Here is a 27,427-nt window from a genome sequence, read left to right as displayed (position 1 = left end):
ACATGCAAAATTGAAACAAATTAATTGGGTTCACTCAAGTAGTAAAATGTCATTTGCGGCGCGCATAATAATAGTAACGACGTAAATCACGTCTTTATTAATTATATTTAAATATACTTTAAATAAAATTAAATAAAAAAATTAACATTTATGAATATTCATGAGAGAGGCGGAGCTTCTCCGAGAGCCACAGCCCTGGCGTTACCATAGAAACGCGTTACCCCCGCTAAGCAGGGGGACGCCGTGAGAGTTTGGGCTCAGCCGATTGGTCAGCTCTGGCTGCCCGTTCGGTCCAAATCTGCCCTCTGATTCGTTACTTCTGCTGTCACTCACAAGTACTGCAACGTGATTGGCTAGCGTCTCCGTTCGCTCCCGCCTCTGAGAGTAAGCTCTTGCAGCTGCAGCGCACACAATTCAGTAAAAAAAAAAAAAAAACACACACACAACCCAGAGAGCAGGAGGAGGTGGTATCTATCACGGAGTCGTCTTCAAGAGTGGGAAAAGTTAATCTAGTGTTTCTCTCGGAGTTTTGTGTTTTCCTAAAGTTGACGAACAAGTTTTTTTTAGGGGGGGAAATGTAGGCACTTTTTTGGCCGCCGGGGTCGTCGCTTCACGATGGAGGAACCTGCGACGAGGCAAGTGGTTAGCTTAAAGTGAACGATTTCACGGTTTCACTTGTGTGTTTCAGGGTCCACGACGGAGTGTGACAGGTGTGTTTAAGGCTTGTGAGTGGGAATAAAGTTGGTTTTTAACCTCCACAGAGAGTTTGAGATGTCCCTGTCGGACGGAGCCTCGGACGACGAGGATATGCCGCTAACGTTGCCCGCAGGCGGCAGCGAAGCTGGAAGCATCCGAAAGGTGAGACACAGCAGCTCTTATCTACTGTAAACATGAGGGAAAAGTTAAAGAAACTCACCACAGACACTTTAACTTAACCCCCAAAACACTGCAAGTCTACGCTCTATATTTTTTTTTGTTACATTATATTTTTACTTTATACTTTTACTGTTTTTTATTGTGTTATTACTTTTTTTATGCCATTGGCTGCAGGTGCAAAAAACACATTTCACTGTGCATTGTGATTGTGACATTAGTAGTTATGACATATTACTGAGTGGACTATGTGGAGTTAAAAATGAAAACAAGGGAATAGTGTGATGATTTAACATTTAGGAAATGTGCATACAAGCCTCCTCTGCGTCAGTCGTAAAAAGATGTGTTGTGTATTTTCACAAAAAGCTCAACCTTTACTTAAAATAACCCAACAAAAAGGTCGTGGATTCTTCCCAGGCTTCATGTTTTTTATATTATCTTTCTCCTTGCCTGGTGTATTTGGACTGAACATCCAAACATTGATAGTGGGATTCGAAATATCACAACAATGTTTTTGACGAAGACTTGAATAAGCGAGTCATTTTCTTTGACAATCTCTCGATAATTCGACTTAAGATGCCCGCAAACATGTTGTGGACTCGTTGGTAAACGTGACGTACTCCTCGTTTGTAGGAAAAAGTCTGCTATTGTTGAATTTTGTACTTTGATTTAATGTGAGCATCATAAATTCTACTTAATCCACCGGCTTTAAGTTAAGATTGCATCACATTATTTATATTAATCGTCTCTCTGCCTGGTGTTAATAGATGTTTTTGCCTGTGTTTGGTCGTATCGGCCTCAAATTGGAGGTGAATTATTGAAACATTACGACAGGGGCAGTAAAACTCATTTTAGTTCAAGGGCCACATGCAACACAATTTGATTTTAGCACAGCATAATAACCGCAGTGTTGAGTTTGTGTCCAGTTATCTGACTAAAACAGTGCACAAATTACAAACAAAAGCTATTTACATCTCATTAGTTCGACATAGATGCTACTGCTAATTATGATACATGTAAACATTTTGTGGACTCTTCGATTAGCATAACATACTTCTCTCTAGTCTTTAAAGCTCTTCTATTGTTGAATTTTGTAGCAGAAATGACGTCACATTATTTGTAGTATTTGTCATATCATTTGTCACACATGAGACAATGTTTATTTATCTCACGTGTGGGAAATTACCTTGCCACAGTAGAATTACGTAAGAAATATATATATATATATAAAAAAAACAATAAAAGACCATATCAATTTGAAAGAATGTGCAAAATATGCAAGAATATAACCGCAGTCACTATTTACAGTGTGGGATGGGAATTAAAGAAATGCTAAAAATAAAGTGGAATATCATTCCATCAGTCAGTGCAAAACAAAGACAGGCAGTGCAAAAAAAAGCACATTATTGTGCAAAAGAATCTGTGAAAAGGACAAAACAGGAGAGATTTGCACAAAAAACCAAATGCACAAGAAAACGCAAGCAAAACGCAAGACAAAACACAGAAGAGGTGAACAGAGTTTTGCTCATGGAGTTTAAATATAAAAGCAGCATTGTGACGCAGGGCTGAGTGTCTCAGTGTGTGCATTCAAAATTAGCTTAGTTATGAAAGAGATTTTCAGAGAACTTGGGCTTCAGAGATACTGTATGTGGCATTTCTGCAATATTTTATTTCCACTTGGCACCTCTTTCTTGTGGCTTCGCTTCCGTGCTGCTCTTCTCTGTCGTCATCCTTATTTAAATCCAATGAGCTTCCAGGCCTCTGCACGCAGAGTTGGCACTTTGGTCATGTTTTGGATCTCCCTCACACGTGGACTAATCTCTGTGCGATGGGATTCCTGACGGGAGAGGATAGATAGATAGATAGATAGTCAGCTTGCTTGTTGTTCCACTTTTTACAAGTTTGGGTTGAAGGATATATATTGTGTATCTTCACAAAATGCTGACTTCGTGTTGTGGACTCCACCCACAGATGTTCTTGATAAAAACTTAAACTTCCCACCAGTCGTTTCAGAGCTGAAGAAGCTACTTGGAGGAAATGTCTTTAAGAGAATGTACCAGTTGCCTTTGTTTTAGCTTTGTTTCTTGGATAGACTCTGTCCTGGATGACTTCACAAATATGTTTCTTTAGCGTGAAGTGATAAATAAAAGTTCTTTCACCCACTTTTGTTTTTGGATTGCAGCAGAAATCTCAGAGGTGAGTATCTTAACCTCCTGAGACACTGCATCCTCAGCTTGTTCTGCTTCGTTTAAACCTTTATCCTCATAGCTAAGTATTAGTTGGTGTAAAAACATGATAACAGGCCTTTTAGACGATTCATTCTGCAGCCGATCACATAAGAAAAGTGGAAAAGCTACAAAACATCATCAAACTTCACAGAAACATGGTTATTTATACTTATTATTAACTTTTCTAGTTTAATGACATGCACATTCAATCAATAAGAAGCTATATCTAATTATATAGCTAATTAGCAAGTACTCGATTGAGGACGTTGGGTCTTCGTTATTGCAGTTCTGCTTTTGTACAGCAATGTTCAAAATATATATATCATTTATATATAGTATTACATTATTGGTGACTGTATTATAATATTGAGTAAAATAATTCTAATTTCTAAGACCCTGTGTCCTCACATGGGGACGTTGAGCTTTATTGTGGCAGCTTATCCTGTTTCATTTAAACTTTTATCCTCACAACTAGACACTAGTTGATGTAAAACATGATACCGGTCATTTCAGTGGATTCATTCTGCTGCCGATCACGTAATAAAAGAGCAAAAATGTACAAAATCTCATCAAATTTTACAGTTGAAACTTGTTTATTTATTTATTAACTTTTCTAGTTTAATATGACGTGCAAACGTAACAAATTCCATGAATAGTAACGAGCTATAACTTAAATGAGCTGTAACTGATTAGCAAAAAATTTATTATATGCACAGCCATGTTCAGCTTTATATCTTGGTGACTTTATTATAATATTCAGTGAAATAATCCCTGTGTTCACACATGAGGACGTTTTTTTTCCCCAAAAAAACTACTTCCTGTCAAAGACGATGCTTAGTTTTTATAGTTCTTAGGTCCTACTAATCCCATATAAAGAGAAATTAAAAAATTACCAAACTAAAGCTCAGGCCAGATATTAAAACAGCAGCACATAAAGCACAGCATAGTCATTTTCTAATTCAGGTCGACAGTGATTTTAATTGTCTTACTCATTGCACCTTTGCACCAGCGTTTGTACTCTGGCCTTATGCATGGACCTATTCGTTCACCTGTGGGTATATTACTGGTTCGAATGGAGATCTGGTTTGATTATGGGCCCGGTTCCTGAATGAACTCAGTTTGCTGGATAGATGTTCAGAGGTTTTACCTGCACAGATGCCGCGGTGCCTCCATCCATCTCCTGATTGTAGAGCAGAGGTGGGAGCTCGGCCTGAAGCCTAATCCACACAGGCACTCTGGGGATTACTCGACGTTGGCTTTGCCAAATAAACACCTTAACTGGGTGAGAGGGAACGAGGAAGATAAAGGCAGAAAGAGTGTGAGAAAAAACAATATGAGAAATGTACATAAAGTAAAACTGGGTGGCTGGGAGGTGATGGAAGGAGCTACAGGGATAAGGAAGGGGAGTATTCAGCATGTTTACAGTACAACCCCTGCATCTGTCATGAAAGTGTTCGTCTGTTTACCTTTAAGTGTTGAAACCGTGATGCGTTATAGCTGATTCTTGTGAGCAGATGTTTAACAGTCCGCTGTGGGGAGGCGTTGTTGGCAAACTGCCGACTGAAGAGGGACTTAAGAGGCTGTTAAATCTTCACAGAGATACACGGCTCTGACATATTAGCAAATCTTGTTAAGCATATTATTCTCTTTTACCGAGTTAAAACCCCACAGTGCTCTTCAGTTTCGGTACATCTTCACCGTTCTTATACTGAAATGATTTCAAATCATCCATGTAACGTAGTCAGAGACTCCAACTGTTTACATGGATGCTAAATAAGATGATCTGATCAGATATGTGCGTTTACATGCATGAAGCTTTTTGAAGCTTTATTGAAAACAGTACATTTTTTTCAGTAGAAGACAGTTTCCAAGATGGAGTCACATCAATTACAGCTTCGTCCAGTTTTGTTTCTATCCCCCACTTGTCACGTCATCTTATCTTTACCCCACGTGGAGCAAACTATGCTCAGAAAGAATGTATTTATTCCAATAATAGATGATATAATACAATATTCCTCCCTCTTCTGATAGTTACATGAGACATATTTTATTCTGATTATTAGTGGAATACAAGTCTCCATGGAAATGCAACATTTGACATCTTAGGAAATCCTTGCAGGTAGCTCTTTGTACAGGTAGCATCCTTTAGGTTACGACTGGTTAAAATCAACACCCTCTTATACGACACAGTTGTGGTGGAAAGATAAACGTTTTTCTGCTGTAAAATCACCCTGAATCGGTTCCTTTGCTTCTTTTATTCCCTCGTTGTCCCAGCAGGGCTGTGATCCTTTCGCCCTGACCCAGCGCAGTAAACTGCAGCATCGACGAGCTCGCATCAACCAGCAGATCAACAAGGAGATGCGAATGAGGGCCGGAGCGGAGAACCTGTTCAGGTGAGCCGCTGGGATGAGCAATCGAACCGCTGCTCTGGAAGTTTATCTCGCTTTAGTTTTTTCCCTGTTTTCTTGGTTGAAACACGTTGAAATAAGCTGCGTCCTCACATCAGTGACCTAGAGTCAAGACGTTATCACTTAATTTAATCAAGAGCAGTGAAATCAGTTTGGAAATACATTAGATTATGCATCATTACAGAATTAGATCAACACCAAACTCTTTGTAACTTAGTTGGTCGCTAGTGGAAGTCGCAGGCTCTGATTGCACGGGTATTTTTTTGGTATATTTCCCTCCACGAATATTTCCAAGTTAATCAAGCACAACATAAAACTATTGCTCTTCTTCACGTCACTTGCTGTGTTTCCATTCCCTCTAGAAATGCAATAAAAAAACTGCTAAAAGAAACACCTACTTTTCAAAAACAAAAAAATCTCAAATACCTAAAGCTAAAACTCTTACGCTCTCATGAGGTGGTTTTTCAGACGTATCGACGAATGCTGGAAACACTTTTTTTTGACATTTCCCAATCACCAAAGATGGCGGTTGTGGTTGTGGAGCATGCGCACACGCATCATCCCGTTAACTGTCCGATTAAGCCCATACATGCGGGAGAAAACCGAGTTCCAATCACATCACCTGAGTGTCTTAATCAGATAAGGAGAACTGTGATTTTAGTCAGAGTAACGTGTTTACGTGCACTTCTTAAGTTCTCCAGTTATAGTCCGATTAGGGCAATAATTTGTTTTTTTCACGTGCATGTAAACGTACTGATTCATAAAGCTAAAATTGGGGACAGCTTTAGCCGGGGGACAGGTCCTCCAACACTCGGGACTGTCCCCAGAAATCGGGGACGTCTGGTCACCCTAAAAAAAAAACCAAACAACTGACACCGTTTCTTCGTGTTCCTCATGGTCTTCTTGTTCTACTGGTTCATTTTTTGGACCTTTCCATCTTCACCAGCCTCACAGTGACGCAGTCGCACCATGTGTGTTTAGAAACGCTAAATTATTGTACTTTATTGATGCTCCAAGCTTTCTATCAACATGGTGAATATCGTGAATGTTTTTGGTTTAGTGCCAAAGTCCTGGACTGTATTTTCTTGAGGTAAATGTTCCTGGGAAAGACACTTTAAGATGTAGAGAGAAGTTCTTTTCAGGTCTCATCTGCGTCGGTTGCTCTTTGTTGACTCGTTGGCCCTTGTTGTCACGTTCGCGGTTCAGTCCAGTGATGGGAAAAGGTCGGAGGTCACTCTCCTCCCAAAGACTCGCACGCCAGCACCACCCAGTTTTTACGGCTCTGTTTGTGTTCACCGTGCGTGAACATGCGTGTTTATTTGCCTGTCTGCGTTTAACCGTGTTTTGTCCGTGCTGCACACTTCAAACATCCCAGAGTTTGATTTTTGTGGAGAAATTTAGGGGAATTAAGAAAAAGAAATGGTGGCAGCACATCAAAGTTTTCTCTCTGAGAACATTAGCGTCATCTTTATCCAGCTTCCCTCCCTCTCTCATTCCCTCTCTGCTCAACTAATCCTCAGCCTGTGCATGTTCATTACCCTCTCAGAGGTAAATTAATACAGAGCCCAGGACTATACATTTAATATATGTGCATACATTTTGCTCTCCTCCTTTGTCGTGGCAGTTTTGAGTTTACAGCCTGAATAGTCCAGTGTGCACAACCCTCTGACACAACACAGTTGCAGGGAGCTGGCTGCCGCTAACCTTATTCATAAAGATTCAATTTGGGAGTGAAAGAAGGAGTAAGAGGAGGAGGAGGAGGAGGAGGAGGAGGCTCTTAATTAAAGCAAGGAGCTACTTTCTGCCTCCTAAGTGGTGCCATGTCAGAATCTAATAAGATCAACGCAGAAAGAATGCACTTTTATCGTAGGACTTGTTTGGCTGCAGCTGATTAGATTTCACAGAGATTGTTCTTCAGGGATGGAGCGATGACACTGCTGCTAAATAGTTTAGTCTGTTTTATTCCATAAAGAAATCCAAAGTGACATCTTCAGATCATTGTTTTTGCCAAAATCCAAGACTCATGTAAACCAATCAACTAAAACATGCGATTGCTTTTTGATTTGATAGTAAATCTAACATCTTTGTGTTTTTGGACATTTGCAACAGGTGAGTGTTTTCTTTTGGCTCATTCTCCTCATTTTCCCTACGTTTTATCGTAAAAAGGTGATGACTCAGTTAAGGGGAAGTAAAACAAGCGCTCCTGCCTTTTCTATCGGGGGGCCGCTCAAAGACAAAAGAGGACCCCCACACAGCCCAGCGGCCTGTAATCAGCCGGCTTTGTGTCCGCCTCCGTCCTGTTCCCATGCGACGGATCACCGGCGAACTCATCCCCCCCTCCCCTCTATTTATTTGTCTGGCACTGTCCTCCCCCTTTTCCGGTCAACTGGAAATACTCACAAAACATCCAGCTTTTCTTTTTTTCCACTTCACTCACTGTGAAACTGTTGTGGAACAGAAAAGGATGGCGGTGTGGGTGGGGCGGTTGATTTTACAGCTGAATGAGGGGTTGTAACACATCGGGGGCTGTGGCTCATCGGCTGCAGATAATTTAAGTTATTAAGGGGTGTGATGATGAAAATGCTCGTCTGATGCTAAATAATACGTCTAAAGAAAGACCCGTTTTCCCTTTAAAAGCTGCAGTATGTGGTGCGTGCAAGTGGGTGTGTGTGAAGGGGATATTTGGCAGCTCATTTAAAGCTGACTAATCAGATTGGCCTGGGCCTGATCCTAGATATATTCGTGTGTGTGAGAGGGGGGGAGGGATGGGGGGGAGGAGGGGGGGGAGTGACAGATGAAGAGAGAGGTTATGGTCCAACTGGACAGATTAAGATTATTATTTAAGAGGAGCTGGAAAGTGTGAGCTTCAGTTGCATGTTTGACTTTGGTCAAGAATCACATGATAAAATATAAAAACCTGGAATATTTCCAAAGTTCAAAGGGACGTCTCCAGGTCTCATGTCTGGTTTGCTTATGTCCAAAAATCCAAAGGTATTAAGTTAAGAATTACATGAAACCAGGAACAGTTAAGTGCATTAGATGAATTCTTTAACAGTTTGAGATTTCCTCTTGCAATATTTTTACTCCTCGAGGTTCAACACTTTCAGCATCCAAACCTGCAATATCTGACAGTCATTACCTGTGCAGTTCAGTATTTTTTCTATATATGCCAATACTTTTTTACTGCTCCTGTTTATGCTGTTACAAACTGCAGTTTCTCCATTGTGGGACAAATAAAGGCTTTCTGATTCTAAGTTATCATAAATTGATGACTTATTAATTTAGAAGATCTCCTGCCTGTTCTAATGCAACAGAAGCTCAGTGACTAATAATATTCATATTAAAATAAATTTCATGTTGACACATACAATAACTGATGAATTTTTAATTTACAACTGCTTTAAATACTATTTGTTTAGAAAAAGATTCCATCCAAAAACCCACAACACTTTTGTTTGGTTTTGTTTTCTACAGTGAAAGTCTTGTGTTCTCATCTTTAACCCTCCTCTTATATTATAATATATAAAGGGACAAATTTAAGGTCAATCACTGAGATATAAAGTACATAAACACATAAACTTGGGAAAATGTTTTAATTGGAATCATTTTTATGAGGTTTAAATTGTTAGGTGTCATATTGACCCCAAAGAAAAAAGTGCTAGTTTTCTTCCCTCCTAGCTAATAGTAGCTCTTCCTAGCTTCCTGTCCTTATAATAAATAACTTGGAAGGTTTTATATTTTTCCCTCGATAGAGGGAAAAGTCTTCCAGGATGACGCCCTCGTGTCTTGAAAGTCACTCAAACTGTCGTAATTATTATAATAAAAACGTCTGTCAAGCATCAAAGATGCTACATTTCTGGTCTTTTAATAAAATACTATGTGTGGTCAGATGTTGAATCTAATTCCAGGTGTTACCTCCTTTGTTGCAGGTCGACCAGTCTGCATCTTTAGAGGTGAAGGCTCTTTTGACCATTTGGTCTAAGACATTTAAAAGGTTCACTTCCATCCATGCAGGTGAAAAACTGACATCGTGTGTAGCGTTGGCGCAGCAATAGAGCTAAGGGGGCTAAGCTAATTAAAAACTCACTGGCACCAAATGAAGCACCGAAATCAGTCTGGTTACTACAGTTAGAGTCACTGGGCCATTATCAGTACCTAATAAAAAGGCAACTTTTTGCATCATTTTATCCCACACATCAAACAGGAGTAGCCTTTGTTTGTACAACATTCATTTCGTAAGTAAAGTTCATTTAACTTTTAAAGGTCAACCCACTTTTGCAAGTTAAGTCCAGGAGGCTTCTCTGCTACTGTATTTTTTTTATCAGCGTAGACACGCCTCCGTGTTGTCTCAACGTTGAGCCACGGTTGCTCAGTCATTAGGGGAATTTCTTCTACCTCTTTTCCCGCTAAGTTTATATCATCAGTCGCCATGGCAACCCAGTGACTCCTCAGGTTTCCAGGAACGTTGTGTTGTTAATGCAGGCGGCAGCGTGGGCTGGCTTTACTCAGCGCTGAGATCCTCCTCCCCCGTGTGTTTGGAGGAGGAACATAGAGTCTTAGACTGAATGAACAGCAGATGATGGAGGAGAGGGTGCAGGAGAGGGCTGCATAAATTAAAGACATGCTCTTTCTTTGTGAAGGCAGCTCTCAGTGAATCACTCACTTCCATCCACCTGCACTCAGTTTTTTTTTTGCTCTGTTGTTTAATTTGATGCTGTATTACAAAGCAGCTTAGCAGCCAGTTAAATACTGTTTCAGACAGCAACAGCGCAGACAGGGATCTTCTTCTGCGTGGCTGAATTATGTCGCTAATTAAATAGCAGAAATGTCCTGTCAGATTCAAATTGCATTGCTCATAATTAACAAGAAGCCGGAATGAAAAAGGAGATGCACACCTTAGACTTGGCTTCGTTTTTGTTTAGTTTTTAACGGAGATTCCTTTTGCTTTTTTTGAATTGCCTTATATTACACAAATTTTTAGCAGTTTTAATTCCCAGTCCGCTCTGTTTATACAGAGTGATGTTATTTTTTATATATTCTTTCAAAGTTGTTATTGTTTCTTGTATATATTCTTGTCTAATTCTGCGCTAATGTGACAAGGAAGTTACCATAACATTGGATAAGTAAACAGTGTCTTATGTCTCTCTTTTGTCTTAAGTTGAACATTTAGTGAAATGGAAAACATAAAACCCTGAAGCATTTTTCTCGTTACCCATTTCTTTGTAGGTTACGCTCAGTCTCTGGTGAACGTTTTTCTGCTCACATACAGACGTAGTTCACTCTAAGTTGGTGTAACTTTTACTTGGGTACCGTCCACTTTGTGTCAGAATGTCATTTACATCGTTGGTGTCCATTAATCTCTTCCTCCTGCGTGTAGTCTGTACCTTTAATGGTTATTACATGTTTTATCAACATCACCGTTGATTAAACCACGTAATTTAACCGTCTGAATGGCGTTAATTTCCCAGAGCCTGAGGAGAATCTGACCAATTATCAAGTCATTCAGTTTGGACTGATGTAAAAAAAAAAGAAGTTGCCAATTCCCTCATTTAAGACCAATGATTAGCAATTATAAAATGTTAATATTTAACTATTGCCTGTGGAAGGTATGTATTTTTATTGCACTTTCAGCCTGAAGCCGTTAACAGATGATTATGAATACTGTATAATAACCAAAGGAAGTGAATGTTAACCCTCATACCTGATTTTAAAATTGTTACGTTGTTACCAATTAGGGACAAAAGTGTCCTCTTCAAAAATAGTATATGTTAATATTTTTTTCTACTTTTTTTAGGTAAATCTTTTAATCCACTTCAGTACTAATCACAAATACCAAAAGTTTGATTATTTTCTGACTTTTGACTCTTTATATGCCAAAAAACAACACACACAACAAAAAAAAAGGAATATTTTCAATAATCTAAATGCTAAATTGATTTTTCTAGTGTGGGATTATTAGAGCCTTGGACATGTCAGTGATCAGTAGCAACACTGATGTTAGTGGATTTTTATTTTTTTTTTAGTGCCCAATTCAAACAATTACTCCAATTAAAACCCATTGAAATACATCGAAACAAGCTGCGTTTTGGCTTTTTTCACATTCAGACTCATTCTCTCTGTCTTTCAGGAAAAACCCTCAATTACACACACACACATGCATGCAAACACACACTCACACACACACAGGTCAATGCAGAGATCACTATGAACCCACTCAGATCACTATGACCTAATGACATCATCTCTTTACCACAACAAACTTGGGATTTTAAAAATAAAATTTGCTACAAAATACACACATTTGCCAAATATGAAAGCAAAAAGAATAACTACCACTAAGTGATCAAAAAAAAAAATGGAAAAGGACGATTTTCAGGCTATGAGGGTTAATTATGGCGCAGACAGTTTAGGACAGACACTCATTTTATTTCGTTTGTGTTGCAGAGCTACGACCAACAACAAGGTGAAGGAGACGGTCGCCATGGAGCTCAGCTTCGTCAACTCCAACCTGCAGCTGCTCAAAGAAGAGCTGGAGGAGCTGAACAGCAACATGGAGGCCTACCAGACGGACAGGTAGATGCCTCTCACACACACACACACACACACACACACACACACATTCATTATCACATTCCAGGCCACACTCATTAGTCTAATGAGAATTATAATTAGTGAAAACAAGGATCTGTTGTATGTTTGCGTCCCCATTGTGCTCTGGGTGTACGTCCCCCTGCACTTCTATCTTTGTGAGGACCAGTTCATGTGTAATGATTATTCTTTTTATTAAATTAGAATTTGCTTTCTTTGAAGTAGCTTTGTATCTGTATCTGTATGTGATATAGGCAAAACATATTTTAGACTCCTAAAACTATCAATTCAAATGTACGTTATAATTAGAATAATGTAGGGCTGCAGCTGACATGACTCATGACTTTTAGGTTAATATGACTGTAAATGGTGACTTTCTGCAGGATAATACAGCTGCATTAACAATTAGAATCAGGACAAGTCGCTGAAGTTAAATCGTACTCGGTGTTGACGAATTAATATAGAATTAATACAGAATATAGACATGAAACATGTTTCCTAATTACACTAAATCAATCTGAACCTTTGTTGAATGTTATTATTTGGTAAAACTTTAAACTTTAAAAAGTTGGTTTCATTCATAAATCATATACATATATGTATATCATGTTCAAATATGTCATCATTATGTTTGAAAATATGGGTGGAAAAAAATAAATAAAAGAAAAATTAAAAGTCATGTTTTGGGTCGATTTATCCATTTTTTTCTGTACAGTACAAGTGCAATAAATTGGAAATGGATCATTTGAATTAATATTATTTTTATAACTCAGTTTGTCCAATGACTTATCACCATCATCTGATGTACATATACAGCTTGTATCTTAAGCTGCATTTAAGAATTGTTTCTCATTGAACTATAAAGACTATTGCAACATATTTCAGTATCATAATATCACAATAATGTATCGTATCATGACTCAGGTATCGTGATACGTGTCGTATCGTGGAGTCCTTGCAAATTACTATTAGGAAAAGTTATTTTCTGTTTTCATAGTTGCAGAATGTTGCAGAACTTAAAGTTGCTGGTTTACTGATCAGATTTTTGTGTCTCTTATTGCTTGTTACTCTGGTGTGTTAACATGTTAGCTTAGCATGAGATTAATGGGTTAAAAAAAAACTAAATAACAGAGAAGTAAAAAGCAGAGAGCAGCTCCTGTGTTCTGAAAGGTAAAATATCCTCTGAAGTCTGGAGGAGTTTAAGAGACACAGAATGTAACGACTTTAGTGAAATATTAGAAACATTATGTACATTTAAACAGATATTGACCTGTTTTTGATGGCTAGATTATATTTTAATTACATTTACTGAAAGATAAGTAGCTCATACAACTACAGAAATATTACAATCAGGTTTCAAGCTCGTTGTAAACAGCTATAAATTATGTAAATGAGCTATGAACTCGTAGTCCGTCACATCACAGCCAGGAGGTTTTGTTTCCTGTGTGGCCCCCGGTCATGGCAGAGATAAACCCCCCTGCTTAGTGTCCAGGTTTGTGGTGGTTGTGAATGGGAGACTGTGTGTGTGTGGGGGGGGGTTAATACCTGGATTTATCTTTGCTTATTAGCAGGATGAAGCCCTGAGCGGAGTTCCTGCTGGGTTTAAGACTAGCAGATGGCAGCGCTGGCTTGATCACAGTTAAAACTTCACGTGTATCAGAGCGTTTACTCATGTGAACCATTACACACACACACACGCACGGATGCATAAATACACAATTTATTTGTCTGTTCACAGTGAGACCGTCAACGTTCCCATGATCCCACTCGGCTTAAAAGAAACCAAAGAGGTGGATTTCACAGTAACTATCCAGGTGATCATCATCCTTCATATTTATATTATTTTCTGTGTTGGCCAGCAGCTATTTTATTTATTTTATTTTATTATTACCATTATTTTGCTTTATATTAATTTAAGTTCTTTGTAAATTGTAAATTCTCCGGGTAAAGGGGCAGATTATATAAGATTATATTGTTTTAAAATATGACATAAAAATAAAACAAACAAAAAAGTTCCCTTTTCTTTAAGAGAAAAAGTAGGTCAGAGCAAAGATTAAAATATTATAGTAGTGGAACTCTATAAGTTTATTTCACAAGTATTTTTTTATTTTTTTTTGCATTGATGCTAAATTTAAAAGACAAGACAAAGACAAACACTGAGTTAACACATGCCTCATTTGCATTTCATTTATTTTATTTATTTTGATCGTTATTTCCACTTTACAGCAAAACATCTCAATCATTGACCAATAAAAGGATTTAGAAGCCCGAGGTTTATAGTATCTGTTTATTCTATATAATCAATCCAGAATATCTGCAGAAAAATACAAATATAGAAAAAAACAGAGAAAATCAGGTGCTACAACATCTGAGTTATGTCGCTTCAAACTCTATTTCCTTTCCTTATAATCTTCAATTATCTTAAATTTCAGGGCTTATTTAGATAATTAATATAGAACAATGTAAAACAACATTAACTTCAGTTTATCACATAGTTCATTCCATAATTTCACAGCAAAAACTGAAACACATCTGTATGTTACATTTGTTCTTGCTTGAACATATTTCAAAAATAAAATAAAGAGTAAATTATGTCTTCCCTCTCTTAATTTGAAAAAAAAGTTTGAACACAATCAGGGATGCTTTTATTTTCTCGCTCAAAAAAAAAAATTCTAATATTTATAATTGAACTATATCTAAGAATTTTAATGTTCCACATACAATGAATAATGTGTTATTATTATTATTATCGTTCATACGAGGTGAATACAAAACACACACAAAAAAGTAGTAATAAAATAAAATAGATTTACATAATATTAGTGCAGACAGGACTTCAATTTAAATTCAGAGATTTACAGAAATTTAAAGGATTTAAAAGATTTATTACTGTAGTAGGTTGTAAATAACTCTCTTTATTTATTACTCCTTTTTTGTACTTTAATTATTGGATATAAATTTGATTTATAAACAGTTCCCTCTTCCTCTGCACAGTACGTCATGTCAGGCATTATCATGTTATTAAATGCTTTGGTTTATAGAGAATATCAATTAATCTAGATATTTTTAGTTTCATGTATTCTATATGTAGTTTCCAACGATGTTTGTGATCTATTATAAAAACTTTCAAATATATAGATGATAAATGTAGATGTTGAAACTGTGTCAGAACGTTGTTATTCACAGCTCAGTTCAGCCTCCAAAATGAAAACACTCTTAAATCAACAGCTTTTTTAGTTGTTTTTAAACAAGTGCTTAAAAAATACCTGAAGCTTCATGAAACAAAGTTTTTGTGCAGGACTGTTACATTAGAATGCACACTGTTTTTCTATGTCACAAACATTCAGAAGTCAAACTAAAGAGACCTGATTGATCAGTGTAGTGTGTTTTCTGCAGGATTTTCTCGTCACTTAATGAATTCTCTGCAGTTTATGTAATAAGAGCAGATGAACACATGTGAACCAGCGTCTGTCTCCTGTCACAGGACTTCATCTGTGAGCACTACGGCGAGGACAGCGCTCTCTACGAGCAGGAGATCAAGGAGCTTATGGAACTCAGACAGGTTAATAAATAATACAGATTCCTACAAAACAATATAAAAGGCAGAGTTTACCTCCTGCAGCAGGTCTGTGACTGTTAGATGAGTTGTTATTTCTTTGTGTCTCCGGGTCAGGCCATGCGCACACCCAGTCGTAACCAGGCCGGTCTGGAGCTGCTCATGGAGTATTACAACCAGCTCTACTACCTGGACCAGCGCTTCTTCCCTGCTCACAGGAATCTGGGTGTTCACTTCCACTGGTAGGACCAAAGCACTGCGTCATTTATTCAGTATTAGGAGTATTTTTTGACAGTGTAGTGACAGAGTCCTATACTCAGCCACTACTGGCTGATAATGGGCGTATTATTTGCACGTGTAGTGGACAAACAAATCCAGTCTTTCCATTTTTCCACCTTAAGAATGTGCTTTATTTCCTGCCGCACATTGATTAATTAAATAATAAGTTACTTCCATTAAATTTGCCGAAAATAACATGAATTGCGACCGTCAGCTTCCAGTGCAAACACCGCCTGGCTGCCCTCCTGTGGCTCAGATGAGTATTGCGCCTAAACATAAATTATAGCTCTTACAGTTCAATGAAATTTAATAAACAAATTGACAGTGTTGTCAATGTTTCTTGAACTTTTTTTGACTTTGAGAAAGACATCTATGCTCTACTTAGTACGAGACTGGATTATTACTCCCAGTCTTCTCTTTGCCGCCTTCAACTATTATTCAAAATACCGTTTTTTAACTAATACTAAGAGAAGAAGCACATCTCTCCAATGCTTTATTCCCTCCATTGACTTCCAGTCCATTTCAGAATTGATTTTAAACTTTCAATGTCTGTTTTTAAAGCTCTTAACTTATTTATCTGAGATGCTAACCAGGGCTTTGACTTCTTCTAACCGACTCTAGTTGGAAATGCTCAGGTCAAAGGTTAAACATGAACCTGGAATAAACTCCCCACTGACACAACACATCTCAGCATTGACCTGGGCCTCTTCAAATCTATATAAAAAAAGAAAAGTAACTATTTAGATATCTATTTATCCTTTTATTTATCTTACTTTTAGTCCTGTACTTGTTTTGCCGTGTGTTTTTATCTCTTGTGAAGCACTTTGGTTCCTTTGGTTCACCTGCAGCTCGTTGTAAATGTTTATATGAATAAAGTACATGACATTAGATATCTGGTGAAAACTGGCAATATTCAAAAATATTACTAAACTACAATGTGTTTAGTGTTATTAAACTAGACATGTAGCCTTTTATGTAACTAAAGCTAATTAATATGTTAATGAGTCAACGAATGGAAAAGAAAAATAAGCTGAAGTAGCTTGTCTTACAGGTCAAAAGTTTCCATTTCATTTCTCTGTTTCATGAATAAATTTCACATTATTCTGAATATGAATATTAATTATGTTAGTCTGAAAATATTTTACTCTACTACCTTTTCTAGTTTGGTTTAATGATTTATTGTCGATAATGTGTAACCTTTTTACTTGGTAACCATTGTATTTTGTGACTAATGGTAGGTTTTATAACAAGGGTAAAGCAGTAATTTGGTCAATCTGACAGATTATTTAAAAATAAAACAAAAGAGTAGCCACACCAGACATGAACATAAACATGAAGGCAACATACATCCTCAAATTCAGGCCCACTCACGCTTTGCAGCTTTTTTAGGTTCATGAACAAAACTAGTGCAGTTTGGATAATACAGTAAAAGTATAGACCATTAGAAGATATGTTTATTTATTTATTTGTTTGCTTTGTGCCTCAGGTACGACTCCCTCACAGGCGTCCCGTCATGTCAGCGTGCGTTAGCCTTCGAGAAGGGAAGCGTGTTGTTCAACATCGCTGCTCTGTACACGCAGATCGGAGCGCGACAGGACCGCTCTGCCGCCGCCGGCATAGACAGAGCGGTAGACGCCTTTCAGAGAGCTGCAGGTACTGGAACACAACACAGACAAATCACCGGAGCACCACAAACCCTTCTTTCACCACCTCCACCACCTCCACCGCTGCTTTTACATGCCTCCATCAGGCAAACATTACAAGGCTCCACTGGCCCAGAAAAACACCGTTAAAACATCGTTTATCCTCTGCAATAAACACTGAACAAACAGAAGTAGACTCATGCTGCTGTAAACAGCCTCCTCCTTTTTGTTGAAGACAGTCTGATTAAATGTATGTTTCTGTCTGTTTTATAATGTTGTTCTTTAAATGTTTTTATGAGCCTGTCAAAGATGAATTTCTGTCACTCGTGACAGACAATAAAGTTTATCTTATCCAATCTATAGACTCATAATATGTCTGGAGATCAATATGAAACTTAACAAAGGAGGGAGGAGATTTATTTATTTATTTATTTATTTATTAGCACATAAGTAAAAAGAAAACTGAACAGATCAACATCATAACAAAGCAAACGGTACATTAAGAAGAGAAACAAAATACCAAGTTTGAGATAAGAATGTGCAGGAGGATCATATTCAGCATAAACAATTAGATATTTCCAGATATTAAATTTTTATGCTAATAGCGGAGGGTTTATGGTTTTGGTCTAAAATCATTAGGAATGTCCTGATCATTCCAATCATTTTAAAAATGCCTGGAATGGCCCCGATAATTTATAATTTCTTTCTCTGTGTGTTTTTTTTTTTTTTAGGTGCGTTTAATTACCTTAAGGAGAACTTCTCCAACGCTCCGAGCCTGGACATGAGCGGCCCGTCGCTCTGCATGCTGGTCCGCCTCATGATCGCCCAGGTGCAGGAGTGTGTGTTTGAGCGCGTCACGCTCACCACGCAGGACGCCACACACTTCACCTCCCAGCTGCGCCTGGCGCAGGAGGCTGCACGGGTGAGTCGACGGCGTCTCTGGTTTCGCCTAGAAGCCGTCGCTGTCGTGGTAACCGCCTCTGTGCCGCGTCCCGTAGGTGTCCGATGTTTATCTGCTGGTGCAGCAGAGCATGACGCAGCCTCTGATGAAGGACTACGTTCCCTTCTCGTGGGCGTCCATGGTTCAGGTCAAGTCTGAACACTTCCGCGCTCTCTCGCATTACTACGCTGCTGTTGCACTCTGTGACCACATGTGTGAGTAAAACACTAAATCCTATAATGCAGAGATCTTTGATGTTTTTCAGGTTAAGGACCCCAAACTGATGGAGAGATTAAGTGTGGAGCCTCTACCCTCTATATGTGTTCTATATTAACCTAGTGCTATTTATATTCAGTATTCAGCTATCTCTTATCCGTTTACAAAACTACGTTGGATTCATGTTAATGTGTATTTCAAGAAATTTAAATTTGTGTGGGAAATAAAAAAATATAAAAAGAATGTCTAATTAACCAAAGACTTCACGACTCCATTGCAGTTCATCCGCGGACCCCTAGGGGTTCCACTGAGGTACTGCAGGTTGATTCTAGATGTAGAGTCGACTACAGTGAACCCTCGTTTATCGCGGGGGTTACGTTCCGAAAAGAACCCGCGATAGGTGAAATCCGTGAAGTAGTCAGCTTTATTTTTTTTACAATTATTATACAATACAATACTGTACTATAGAAGGAAACCAAAGATCAAAACCTGTTTTCAGGCCCAAGCATTTGTTTAAGTAATAAAAATATAAACGTTTTCTTACAAATAACTATGATAGTTTTTTAGAAATACTGTAATAAGTAATCATTTTAATAATCAATACGAGGTTGGACACATTGTGACTCACGCGTATTTCGCAGTTCCGCTGACTGTTCATCCAGAAGTTTAAATTTTTCTGCCGTTTGGGCGCGTTCGCAGGTGCCTTTGTCGGTGCAGAACGTTTCGTCAACATTGTGGGTTTCATCATGGAGAAAAATTGCAAACGTCAAACGTAAATTTGGCAAGTTGTACAGAGACGAGGCACGGAGACTGTTGACATTGGTCTACAGTCCCTTAGCCAATCAGGATGCAGAACACAATGCACTGTAAAAAAAAAAAATAAATAAAAGTTGAAAGTCAGTTGAAAGAAAATTAAGTCTTAAAATTAACTTTCTCTTTTTCGTTTTTAAAGAATAAAACAAAGGTTCTGTTTTTTTTTCTTTTTTTGAATTAAAAAAGTAAAATCGAATAACAGTAGCTTTTACTCAATGTTTTAAAAGCAAAGCAAAAAATGTGAGGACCAGGATTCAACCATTAACCTTATACATCTTCCTTTTATGTGTTGCCCCGTAGTGTCTGCTGAGGAGGAGGAGGAGGAGGAGGAGGGGGGTGATAATGAAGAGGAAGCAGAGAAAACCTTCCTTCAGTTCTACGTCAACGTCCCTGCAGGGGACGTCCCTCTCAGCCAGGTTCTACAAGATCCTGAGAAAAGACGGAAGCTGGGTGAGTTCATTTTAACGAGTGAAGCTGCTGTGAAACCCTCTGAATGCTTTAACACGTCCTGCCCTCTTTACCTTCAGGTAAAGCTCACCTGCGGCGCGCAGTGATCAGACATGAGGAGGCCATGCGTGTCCACAGTCTGTGTAAGATCCTGAGGAAGATGGACATCCTGCAGGACGTGCTGTCCCTCACACACAAACGCTCCCTGGACAAATACTCAGAGCTGGACCGAGAGGACGACTTCGATGAGACGGCAGAAGCTCCAGAGATACAGTGTAAGCGACATCTGAGCCACGATATCAAACACATTTAACCTCCTGTTAACCCTCAGACAACCTCAGGGACATTTTTATCCATGTGGACAAAAACGTCCTCTTCATTTGGCTGTATTAGTGTATATGGCATAAGTTTTGAAATTTAAAAAAATAATAATTCTTTTAAAGCAACAGAACAGTTATTACAAATTAAACCCTAATATTCCAGAATGAGTGACTTTATTGTGTCATGGCTGAGAGACTGTAAATGTATTTATAATAGAAGTCAATGGGACATTTTTGTTGCTAAGGTCACAAGAGGGAAGTAAATTTTAAATCTGATGCTTAAATCCAACATTAGATTTATGGAAAATAGCTAATTTTTCATGTTTTTTTTTTTTGTAAGAAACAACAGTGACTTCAAGTAATGAAACTGGCATTTAAAGGGTTAAAATTCCTCAAAAGTATTGGATTTTTGGTATATTTTTGTAAAGTGCTGAAGTGGTTTAAGAGATTTATCAGAAAAAATATTAATCAGTTAAGTTTTTATAGCAGTTTTTGGACTAAGGTTACAAGAGGGTGTTAAATTAAACAGATGCCTGAGGGTTAAATGACAGAGTAATTGACTTTTTATTTATTTGCATGCACATAAAACTACATAGTTATACTCCAGATAATAAAAGGAAAATAGATGTGACTGCAGAGGTCAGGAAGCCAACAGGTTAATAAAGACAAAGTCATCAAACAAGGGAAAGCTGAGCTAATCTAATTTACAGAAACCTTGACTTTTCAGTCAGTCCAATCCAAAAAATAAACTTCTTCCCTTTACAATAATGGAAAGTCCCACATATTCTTCCTTTAAAGGAAACTCAGACCTTTTATTTATTGATTGTGGATCCAAATTAGCAGCTCTGCTATAATCCTGCATATTTACACCAGTATTCTCCCATGTTATTGTTCATCAATGTGCAATCTCCTCCGAAATAAACTGATCTTATCTCATCTAGGAAAAAATAAATAAACGTAAAGAATTAAATGTTTTTTTCTTCTTCTTCTTCTGTTCAGCTCACACCAACCAGAAACCAGACATCACCCCACCCAACTTCTCCACAGTCCAAGTCACAGACATCTTCCAAAGACTGGTGAGACCCGCGGGGAAGATTAAATCAAAAATCAAACTGTGATTGGTCGGTTTAAAGTTGACGCCCCGTCTGTGCCGCTGCAGGGGCCTCTGTCGGTGTTTTGTGCGAGGGCCCGATGGGGCCCGGTGCGTGTGATCTGTCTGCAGAGGCGGGAAGGAGGACTGGGCCTCACCCTCAGAGGAGACTCCCCCGTCCTGGTGGCCGGGGTGGTGCCCGGAGGATGTGCAGAGGTGAGACAAACTCTGCATTTGACATAATTACAGATGGGAAAAGCAAAAAAATTAAGACAAAAAAAAAAACTTCCATGGATAAATGTGAGCAGCAGAAATACAGAACTAGATGAAATTAATTTAACATCTATTTTCCCCAATTTCCCCATGGCCGTAACCATGGAGACTCACGCCCTCTGCTGGAGGACATGTATGGACGATGCTTTGAAATGTGATCGACTCTTTGTTAATTTGTCTCGTGTGCGTCAGGAGGCAGGACTCAGGGAAGGAGACTACATCGTGGCCGTGGACGGGCAGGACTGTAAGTGGGCCAAACACGGGGAGGTGGTCCACATGTTGAAGAGCTGCAGCGACCGCGGGGTCGAGATCAGCGTGGTCACGTTGCACTCGCACGACACTCAGGTGAGTGGGTGAACGCTTGAGACGTTAGCGGCTGCCGCTTGTCTGGATGTCGGATGTGTTCTGACCTGAGCGTGGTGACAGGTGGAGAGGAGGGCCATCATGCTGTCCCACGTCGGCGACAAAGAAAACGCTCGGCAGCGCCTGCTGGGCGGGGCTAAGGGCCAGAGCTCCGCCTCCTTGTTGAACTGGAACAGGAAGAAGAAGAGGGAAGGCGGCGGCGGCGTCACAAAGAGACTGGGGAGCACTTTCAGTTTGTCGTTCGGGAGCATCCGAGACACCGAGGCCATGTACTGAGACGAGACTGAGGAGGAACCTCTCAGGGAGTCACGGCGGTGGAGCACGAGGTACGACCACGACGTACGACCACGAGCAGCTCTGCTGGAGGTGGGTGATAACGCAAAGCTGTGACAGAAAACAAGCTAGTGGCTAGTTCCTGCTTTCATGTGAAAGCACACATGCAGTGGCAGGTGGAACAACCTCGTTACGTGATGTTTATCCTGCTAGAATGAAGCAGAAGGAGCCGACGGTTGATGCCATGACTACACGTATAGACTGTAAACAAAGATGGCTGACATGTTCCCGCTTCCTCTCATGGTACAAAAGTGAAGCCAAACATCCACAGGGAAAAAAGTTCAGAAGTCTTGTTACTAGAGTCTGTGCAGTAGTGAGAAGGTGATGAAGACTTAACGGCAACTTCCTGGTTTGAGCGATTTTGCTAAAGTGGGACTGCAGTTCCTCAAAATGTCCACTAGAGGCTCACTCCAAAACTGAGTCGATCTCCATTAATTAATTAATGTTAAAATGTCCAACTTTACAGCAGATACAAAACCAGTTTGGGGAAATTTCTCTTTTTTTTTTTTATAGTCGTGGCTACTTTGGCTTCACTTTTAGGGAATTTATCACAACATCCATCTTTACCATGAACTGCAACCAAGTACAAGAAAATAAAAGCACAAAAAAATGACAATATAACAGACAAACTGAAGCATGAACTCTGTTAGAAGCTGAGGAGCTGAACACATCCTAGATTATTTGTTAAATAATATCTGCAGTTTCCTTCCTGTCTCTGTGAAAACACCTTAAAGTCTTAAACCGTGACGTCCTGGTTCTTTGGGAGTGAAACACAAAGTCAGCCATGGTGAATATTTAAGATGACAAGTGGCAAGAATTCTGACTTCCTGCAACAAGTGACTTCAAAACAAACCAGTGATTAATGAATTAGTTAAACTTGGCGTTAAGGACACAGATGTGGGGAAAAGCCCCGGAGGCTGCAGCTTTTAACTCTCAAGAGAATTTAAATGTGGAAACTTGACAGAAAAAAAAATATTTCTGTGCTTTTTATAAACTGTTTTTTCTTGTTGTGATAATTTGAATTTAGTTAAATCAAAAACAGGAATCCACCTTTACTGACAAAGGTTTTCAGACATTCACCTCCATCCCAGAACCATGTGGAACATCAGCGTGAAGGATGTTAAAAGCTATCGTCTCATTTTAATCAGCAGTTACACATTTGTGTTTAGTTTCATGGATTAAAAGCACTTGAAGTTAGTTTCGGTTTCTCTAATGCACTGTGACAAATCGTCCGTTAGTTTTTGACGTTGCAATAATAATGAACATGAAACCTTGAGAGCTGGTGTGTGTGTCTGTGTGTGTGTTGGAATAATAGAATATGATTATTCTGTAATATCCTCCAGCCTCTGTACTGAACGTCGCCCTCAGCCAATGTTACATGTTTCCTTTCCGTTCTTTATAATAGGGTTCAAAACTGTGGTTATTTGATTCACACTTTTCAGTTTGAATAATTTTTTTTTGTAAGATTTTGATACGTCTAGAACCGTAGCTTAAAATGTGTGTTTGTGCCGTACTAATTCACAATAATAATTTAGTGTCCAGTATTTATGAAAAGATTACAAAATAAAAGCATGGAGCCGTGCGTCCTCCTCGACTGAACGTCTCAGTGTGTGAGCCAGTAAATATTTGACTGTTTGTATCCGACCGTCCCTGATGACTGCATTTAGGGACCTGCACTGTTTTCCTTCATGTGTAAATAAAATAAAATGATGAACTGTCATTTTAACTGTTTATTTACTGTAATTTACCTCCACTCTTTATGCCTCTGATACATAAACACAACATAAGCACCAGATTTTAAATATTATTTAATGCTAGTTTTTGTTCATCAGTGTGAGTTTATCTGAGGTTTTTTCAAAAAGATTGTTGTCTTTAATTAATTTAAACTTTTTTTTTTTATTTACTTCAGACTCTAAACCCAAACTTGCCAGACCAGAATCTGTCTTTGTAGCTTAAAAAAAAACTGGAATGATTTGTTAAATCTTAACAGTAAATCCACTAAAATTAAAGGATGTGGTTTCAAAGATGATTTATTAAACATATTTATGGGTTGGGGGGGGGGGGGGGGGGCGTTAGCTACAGCGCTAACAAAGTCTTTCTGGAGATTTACAGAACTGAACATGACGAATATTATTTCCCTCCAAATAATGAGACGAGGAAAAGTCATGAGAGTTGATGAGAAGCTTCTTTCTCCTAAAACCGCGTAGAAGCAGCTGAGTCCACGTGGAAAGCGGAATAAATGTCTTTTTTTTTTTCTTAAAAGTTCCTGGAAACGTTCGGCCCGTCCTACGAACCCCCGGAGGCTCCGGCCGAGCTCAGGCCGCTCTGCTCCAGCTCCGCTATCACCGACATGTGTCTGAAGTCGGCGGGCTGGTGGTTAAACGTCTCCACCAATCGGAACGTCTCCTGCCTCTGCGTGCCGTAGAACAGCTGCACCTGATTGGCCAAACACTGAGCCTGGTGGACGGTCTGAGGACAGGAAGAGGAAAAGGAGATTTATTAACTATTTAGTGTGAACGATGCCTCTTCAGAGTCGTCTTTTTAAACGGACTCACGATGAACTTGGGGTCCATCTCCGCCGTCATGAGCACGATGCCCTTCTCCTCCTTCAGGTCTGGGTAGTGGTAGAGGATCAGCTGACTGGGGGCGTTCTCACCCAGCGTCTGGACAAACAGGACAGAGAAACTTCATATATCAATAACCCATCATTTATATTAAGCAGCCACAATTAAAGCACTTTTTTATCTGTTCTGAATGAACCTGAAAGGGATATTTTGTGGTTTACCTGGACGTTGATGAGGGAGGTGAAGTGGAGCTCGTGTCCGGACCACTGACCCACGAAGAACTCATAACCCTCCTTCTGAGGCAAAGCGTAAAGAAACTGAGGATGAAGGAAACACAGAGAGAAAGTTAAAAAAAAACAACACATTTTTACTCAGAAAACCACCACACACTGACAATCCTAAGGAATTTTACCATCGGACACGACTTCGATCTGTTCAGAATCATCCCATAGATCTGTGCCTGAGAATATAAAGACACGAAAGGTTATCAGATCATTTCCCAGAGACAATATGAACACTTTAGTATTTTATTCACTAAAAACCTAAACTTTAACAAACGTAGATTAATTGTGTGCTCACCGGGATGACGGCGCTGATCGTGTCTTTACTCGCATAATATTTCATCCACAGCTGAGAAAAGAGCATGAAAACGAAGCAGAGGTCAAGACACGTTCACATAAAACAGGAAGTGATGTGAGGAAAGATTAAAGAGTCGGGTTAAAAACCACCTCCTCCACATCCAGACTCACCTCTGCTACCTCCTCCCCCGTCTTCTCCTTGATCATCTCCAGGTTCAGGATGGAGCCCAACGTCTGAAGAGCAACACATTAGTCTGTTACGCACTTTATTTTCCATCACCAGCAGCAGCAGCTTAAATGATGACGACAAAATAAATATGAACAAAATAAAACCAGTTTAACCCAATGGACGGGTTTGGATTTGGTAGAATATAGCAGAGCCATATATCAGAGAGAGTCTGTCCAACCAGGGAATGGACCGTCTGATCTATCCCTCCACAGAGAATAAAGTTGGATTAAAAGTTAAAATATGCCTTGCTAAAAAAAATCTCCCTTTCTGCCTCATCCTCTGACAGATTTTCTCTGCGTCTTTTTCAACAGTGACCAAAGCAACTAACACATCCAATAACACAGGAAGTGATGTAAAATAAAGATGGTGGAGAATACGCCTGAAAACGGCTCATAAAAGCATTTAAAAGCAGATTTTTATCATGTTATATTTCAGCATTATGTTTTAAAATATGTGGACATATACTGCTGCTCTGTTTCTGAGCATCTTTCCAACGTGATCCAGAAATGTGCAAAGTTGAACTAAGATTGTTAATATTTCCTCAACGTGTCTGTAAACTGCTCACCTTGTTCTTTGTGAAACCTCCTGATGCTTCATCGCCAGCGGCCATCTTGTCCCTTTTCTCCAACTGCAAAGAATCAGAAGAACAAAAATAATTATACTGAAAGAATAAAGGGAAAAACATGTTTTTTTCTGATGTCACATTATGGCAATAAAAATAATAATAATAATAATAAATTATTCAAATAATTTCGGGTCTCATACTCCACCTCCTGCTCCATGAGTCGGATGAACTCTGCCTGCTTGGAGTCTGCAAGGACGTCCTTCTTATTTTCATGTCTCTTCTCCAGTCGGGTCTTGAACTCCTGGGGTTTAGCGCTGAAAAAGGAATCAGACAAAGTTAATCTACAAGTTTTTAAAAAAAATCTTTTTTGACATCTTCATGCTGCATTGATGTTAAATGTGGGAATAAATTTAGCCAACAAGAAAATCTCTGTTCCCTTCTCAAAGGACTACTTGCACATTAATATATATTTCAATTTTTTTCTGACAACAAAAAAAAACAACTTATTTTTTATATTTAGCAGCTCCTATCACATCTACACTCACTTTAACTTTATTAATTACGCTGCAGAAATTAATATATTATTTAAGATATTTGATTTATGAATTAATAACACACTACCTTAAAATGAATTAACAAAATTTGTGACAGAAGCTGCTTTTTTCCTGTTTTCCAACAGATCATTCATTTCATTTGAATCTGAAAATGAATTGGAAATTCTTACTAAATAAGATTCTACAAGGTTTAAATATCAGCCGAATTCATCACAAGTTAGTCAAAACTTAGAATAAATCTTAAAAGATAATCTAGCGTGTGTGTTAACTTGTCAAACATGAAACGATTTTTAAAATTAGACGCTCTGTAAAGGGGTTTCGGGGGGGTGTCATGGAGGACCGCTAACCTGCGCAGCTTCTGGATCTTGTCCTGGTATTTGCCGTAGAACGGGTTTTCCTCCAGTTCCGGTTCCTTCCGAACCGAGAAGGCTCGGAACTGTGCCGGGACCATGCCGGGGATCAGCGTCCTGATGCCGGTGGCCCTGACCGCTAACATGCCCCGGTACAGACATGACATTTGGACCAAAGCCGCCGCCATCTTCCCATCGCTCCCGTCCCACATCTATA

At 39.0% G+C, this 27,427-nt stretch overlaps 2 protein-coding genes across 4 annotated transcripts; one reads left to right on the top strand and one right to left on the bottom strand.

The window, feature by feature from the left end:
• The first annotated feature begins 267 nt into the window (after positions 1-267).
• On the top strand, positions 268-24,090 carry rhpn1 (rhophilin, Rho GTPase binding protein 1). Of its 3 annotated transcripts, none has more exons than XM_047587866.1 (16): positions 268-635; positions 762-858; positions 5,376-5,494; positions 11,954-12,082; positions 13,836-13,911; positions 15,582-15,659; positions 15,771-15,895; positions 17,419-17,585; positions 18,307-18,497; positions 18,574-18,730; positions 19,845-19,994; positions 20,072-20,266; positions 21,311-21,387; positions 21,471-21,617; positions 21,870-22,019; positions 22,101-24,090. In XM_047587866.1, the coding sequence occupies exons 1-16, from the start codon at positions 616-618 to the stop codon at positions 22,311-22,313; spliced, it is 2,091 nt and encodes a 696-aa protein (XP_047443822.1). In that variant the 5' UTR covers positions 268-615; the 3' UTR covers positions 22,314-24,090. The 3 variants fall into 3 exon arrangements, with proteins under 3 accessions (XP_047443822.1, XP_047443820.1, XP_047443821.1); XM_047587864.1 differs by having other exon boundaries at positions 272-635; positions 21,867-22,019; XM_047587865.1 differs by having other exon boundaries at positions 274-635; positions 5,379-5,494; positions 21,867-22,019.
• Positions 24,088-27,427, bottom strand: atpaf1 (ATP synthase mitochondrial F1 complex assembly factor 1). Its single transcript, XM_047587867.1, has 9 exons — positions 27,208-27,427; positions 26,512-26,620; positions 26,307-26,369; positions 25,684-25,746; positions 25,514-25,564; positions 25,347-25,394; positions 25,156-25,251; positions 24,926-25,033; positions 24,088-24,839 (listed from the first exon to the last, which is right to left on the bottom strand). The coding sequence occupies exons 1-9, from the start codon at positions 27,420-27,422 to the stop codon at positions 24,657-24,659; spliced, it is 936 nt and encodes a 311-aa protein (XP_047443823.1). The 5' UTR covers positions 27,423-27,427; the 3' UTR covers positions 24,088-24,656.

Source organism: Mugil cephalus, chromosome 6, assembly GCF_022458985.1.
Source record: "Mugil cephalus isolate CIBA_MC_2020 chromosome 6, CIBA_Mcephalus_1.1, whole genome shotgun sequence".
Lineage (NCBI taxonomy): Eukaryota > Metazoa > Chordata > Actinopteri > Mugiliformes > Mugilidae > Mugil > Mugil cephalus.
Note: the sequence above shows the minus strand (reverse complement) of the source record. Positions and strands in the feature narration are given on the sequence as shown.

Excerpts from the sequence above, each read along its gene's own strand:
- rhpn1 (XM_047587864.1), top strand. The coding sequence starts at position 616 with ATGGAGGAACCTGCGACGAG. Across the intron at positions 15,660-15,770 it reads AGCTTATGGAACTCAGACAG|GCCATGCGCACACCCAGTCG; the intron begins GTTAATAAATAA and ends TCTCCGGGTCAG. Across the intron at positions 21,388-21,470 it reads CAGACATCTTCCAAAGACTG|GGGCCTCTGTCGGTGTTTTG; the intron begins GTGAGACCCGCG and ends GTGCCGCTGCAG.
- atpaf1 (XM_047587867.1), bottom strand. The coding sequence starts at position 27,422 with ATGTGGGACGGGAGCGATGGGAAGATGGCGGCGGCTTTGGTCCAAATG. Across the intron at positions 26,370-26,511 it reads TCCGACTCATGGAGCAGGAG|TTGGAGAAAAGGGACAAGAT; the intron begins GTGGAGTATGAG and ends GATTCTTTGCAG. Across the intron at positions 24,840-24,925 it reads AGATGGACCCCAAGTTCATC|ACCGTCCACCAGGCTCAGTG; the intron begins GTGAGTCCGTTT and ends TCCTGTCCTCAG.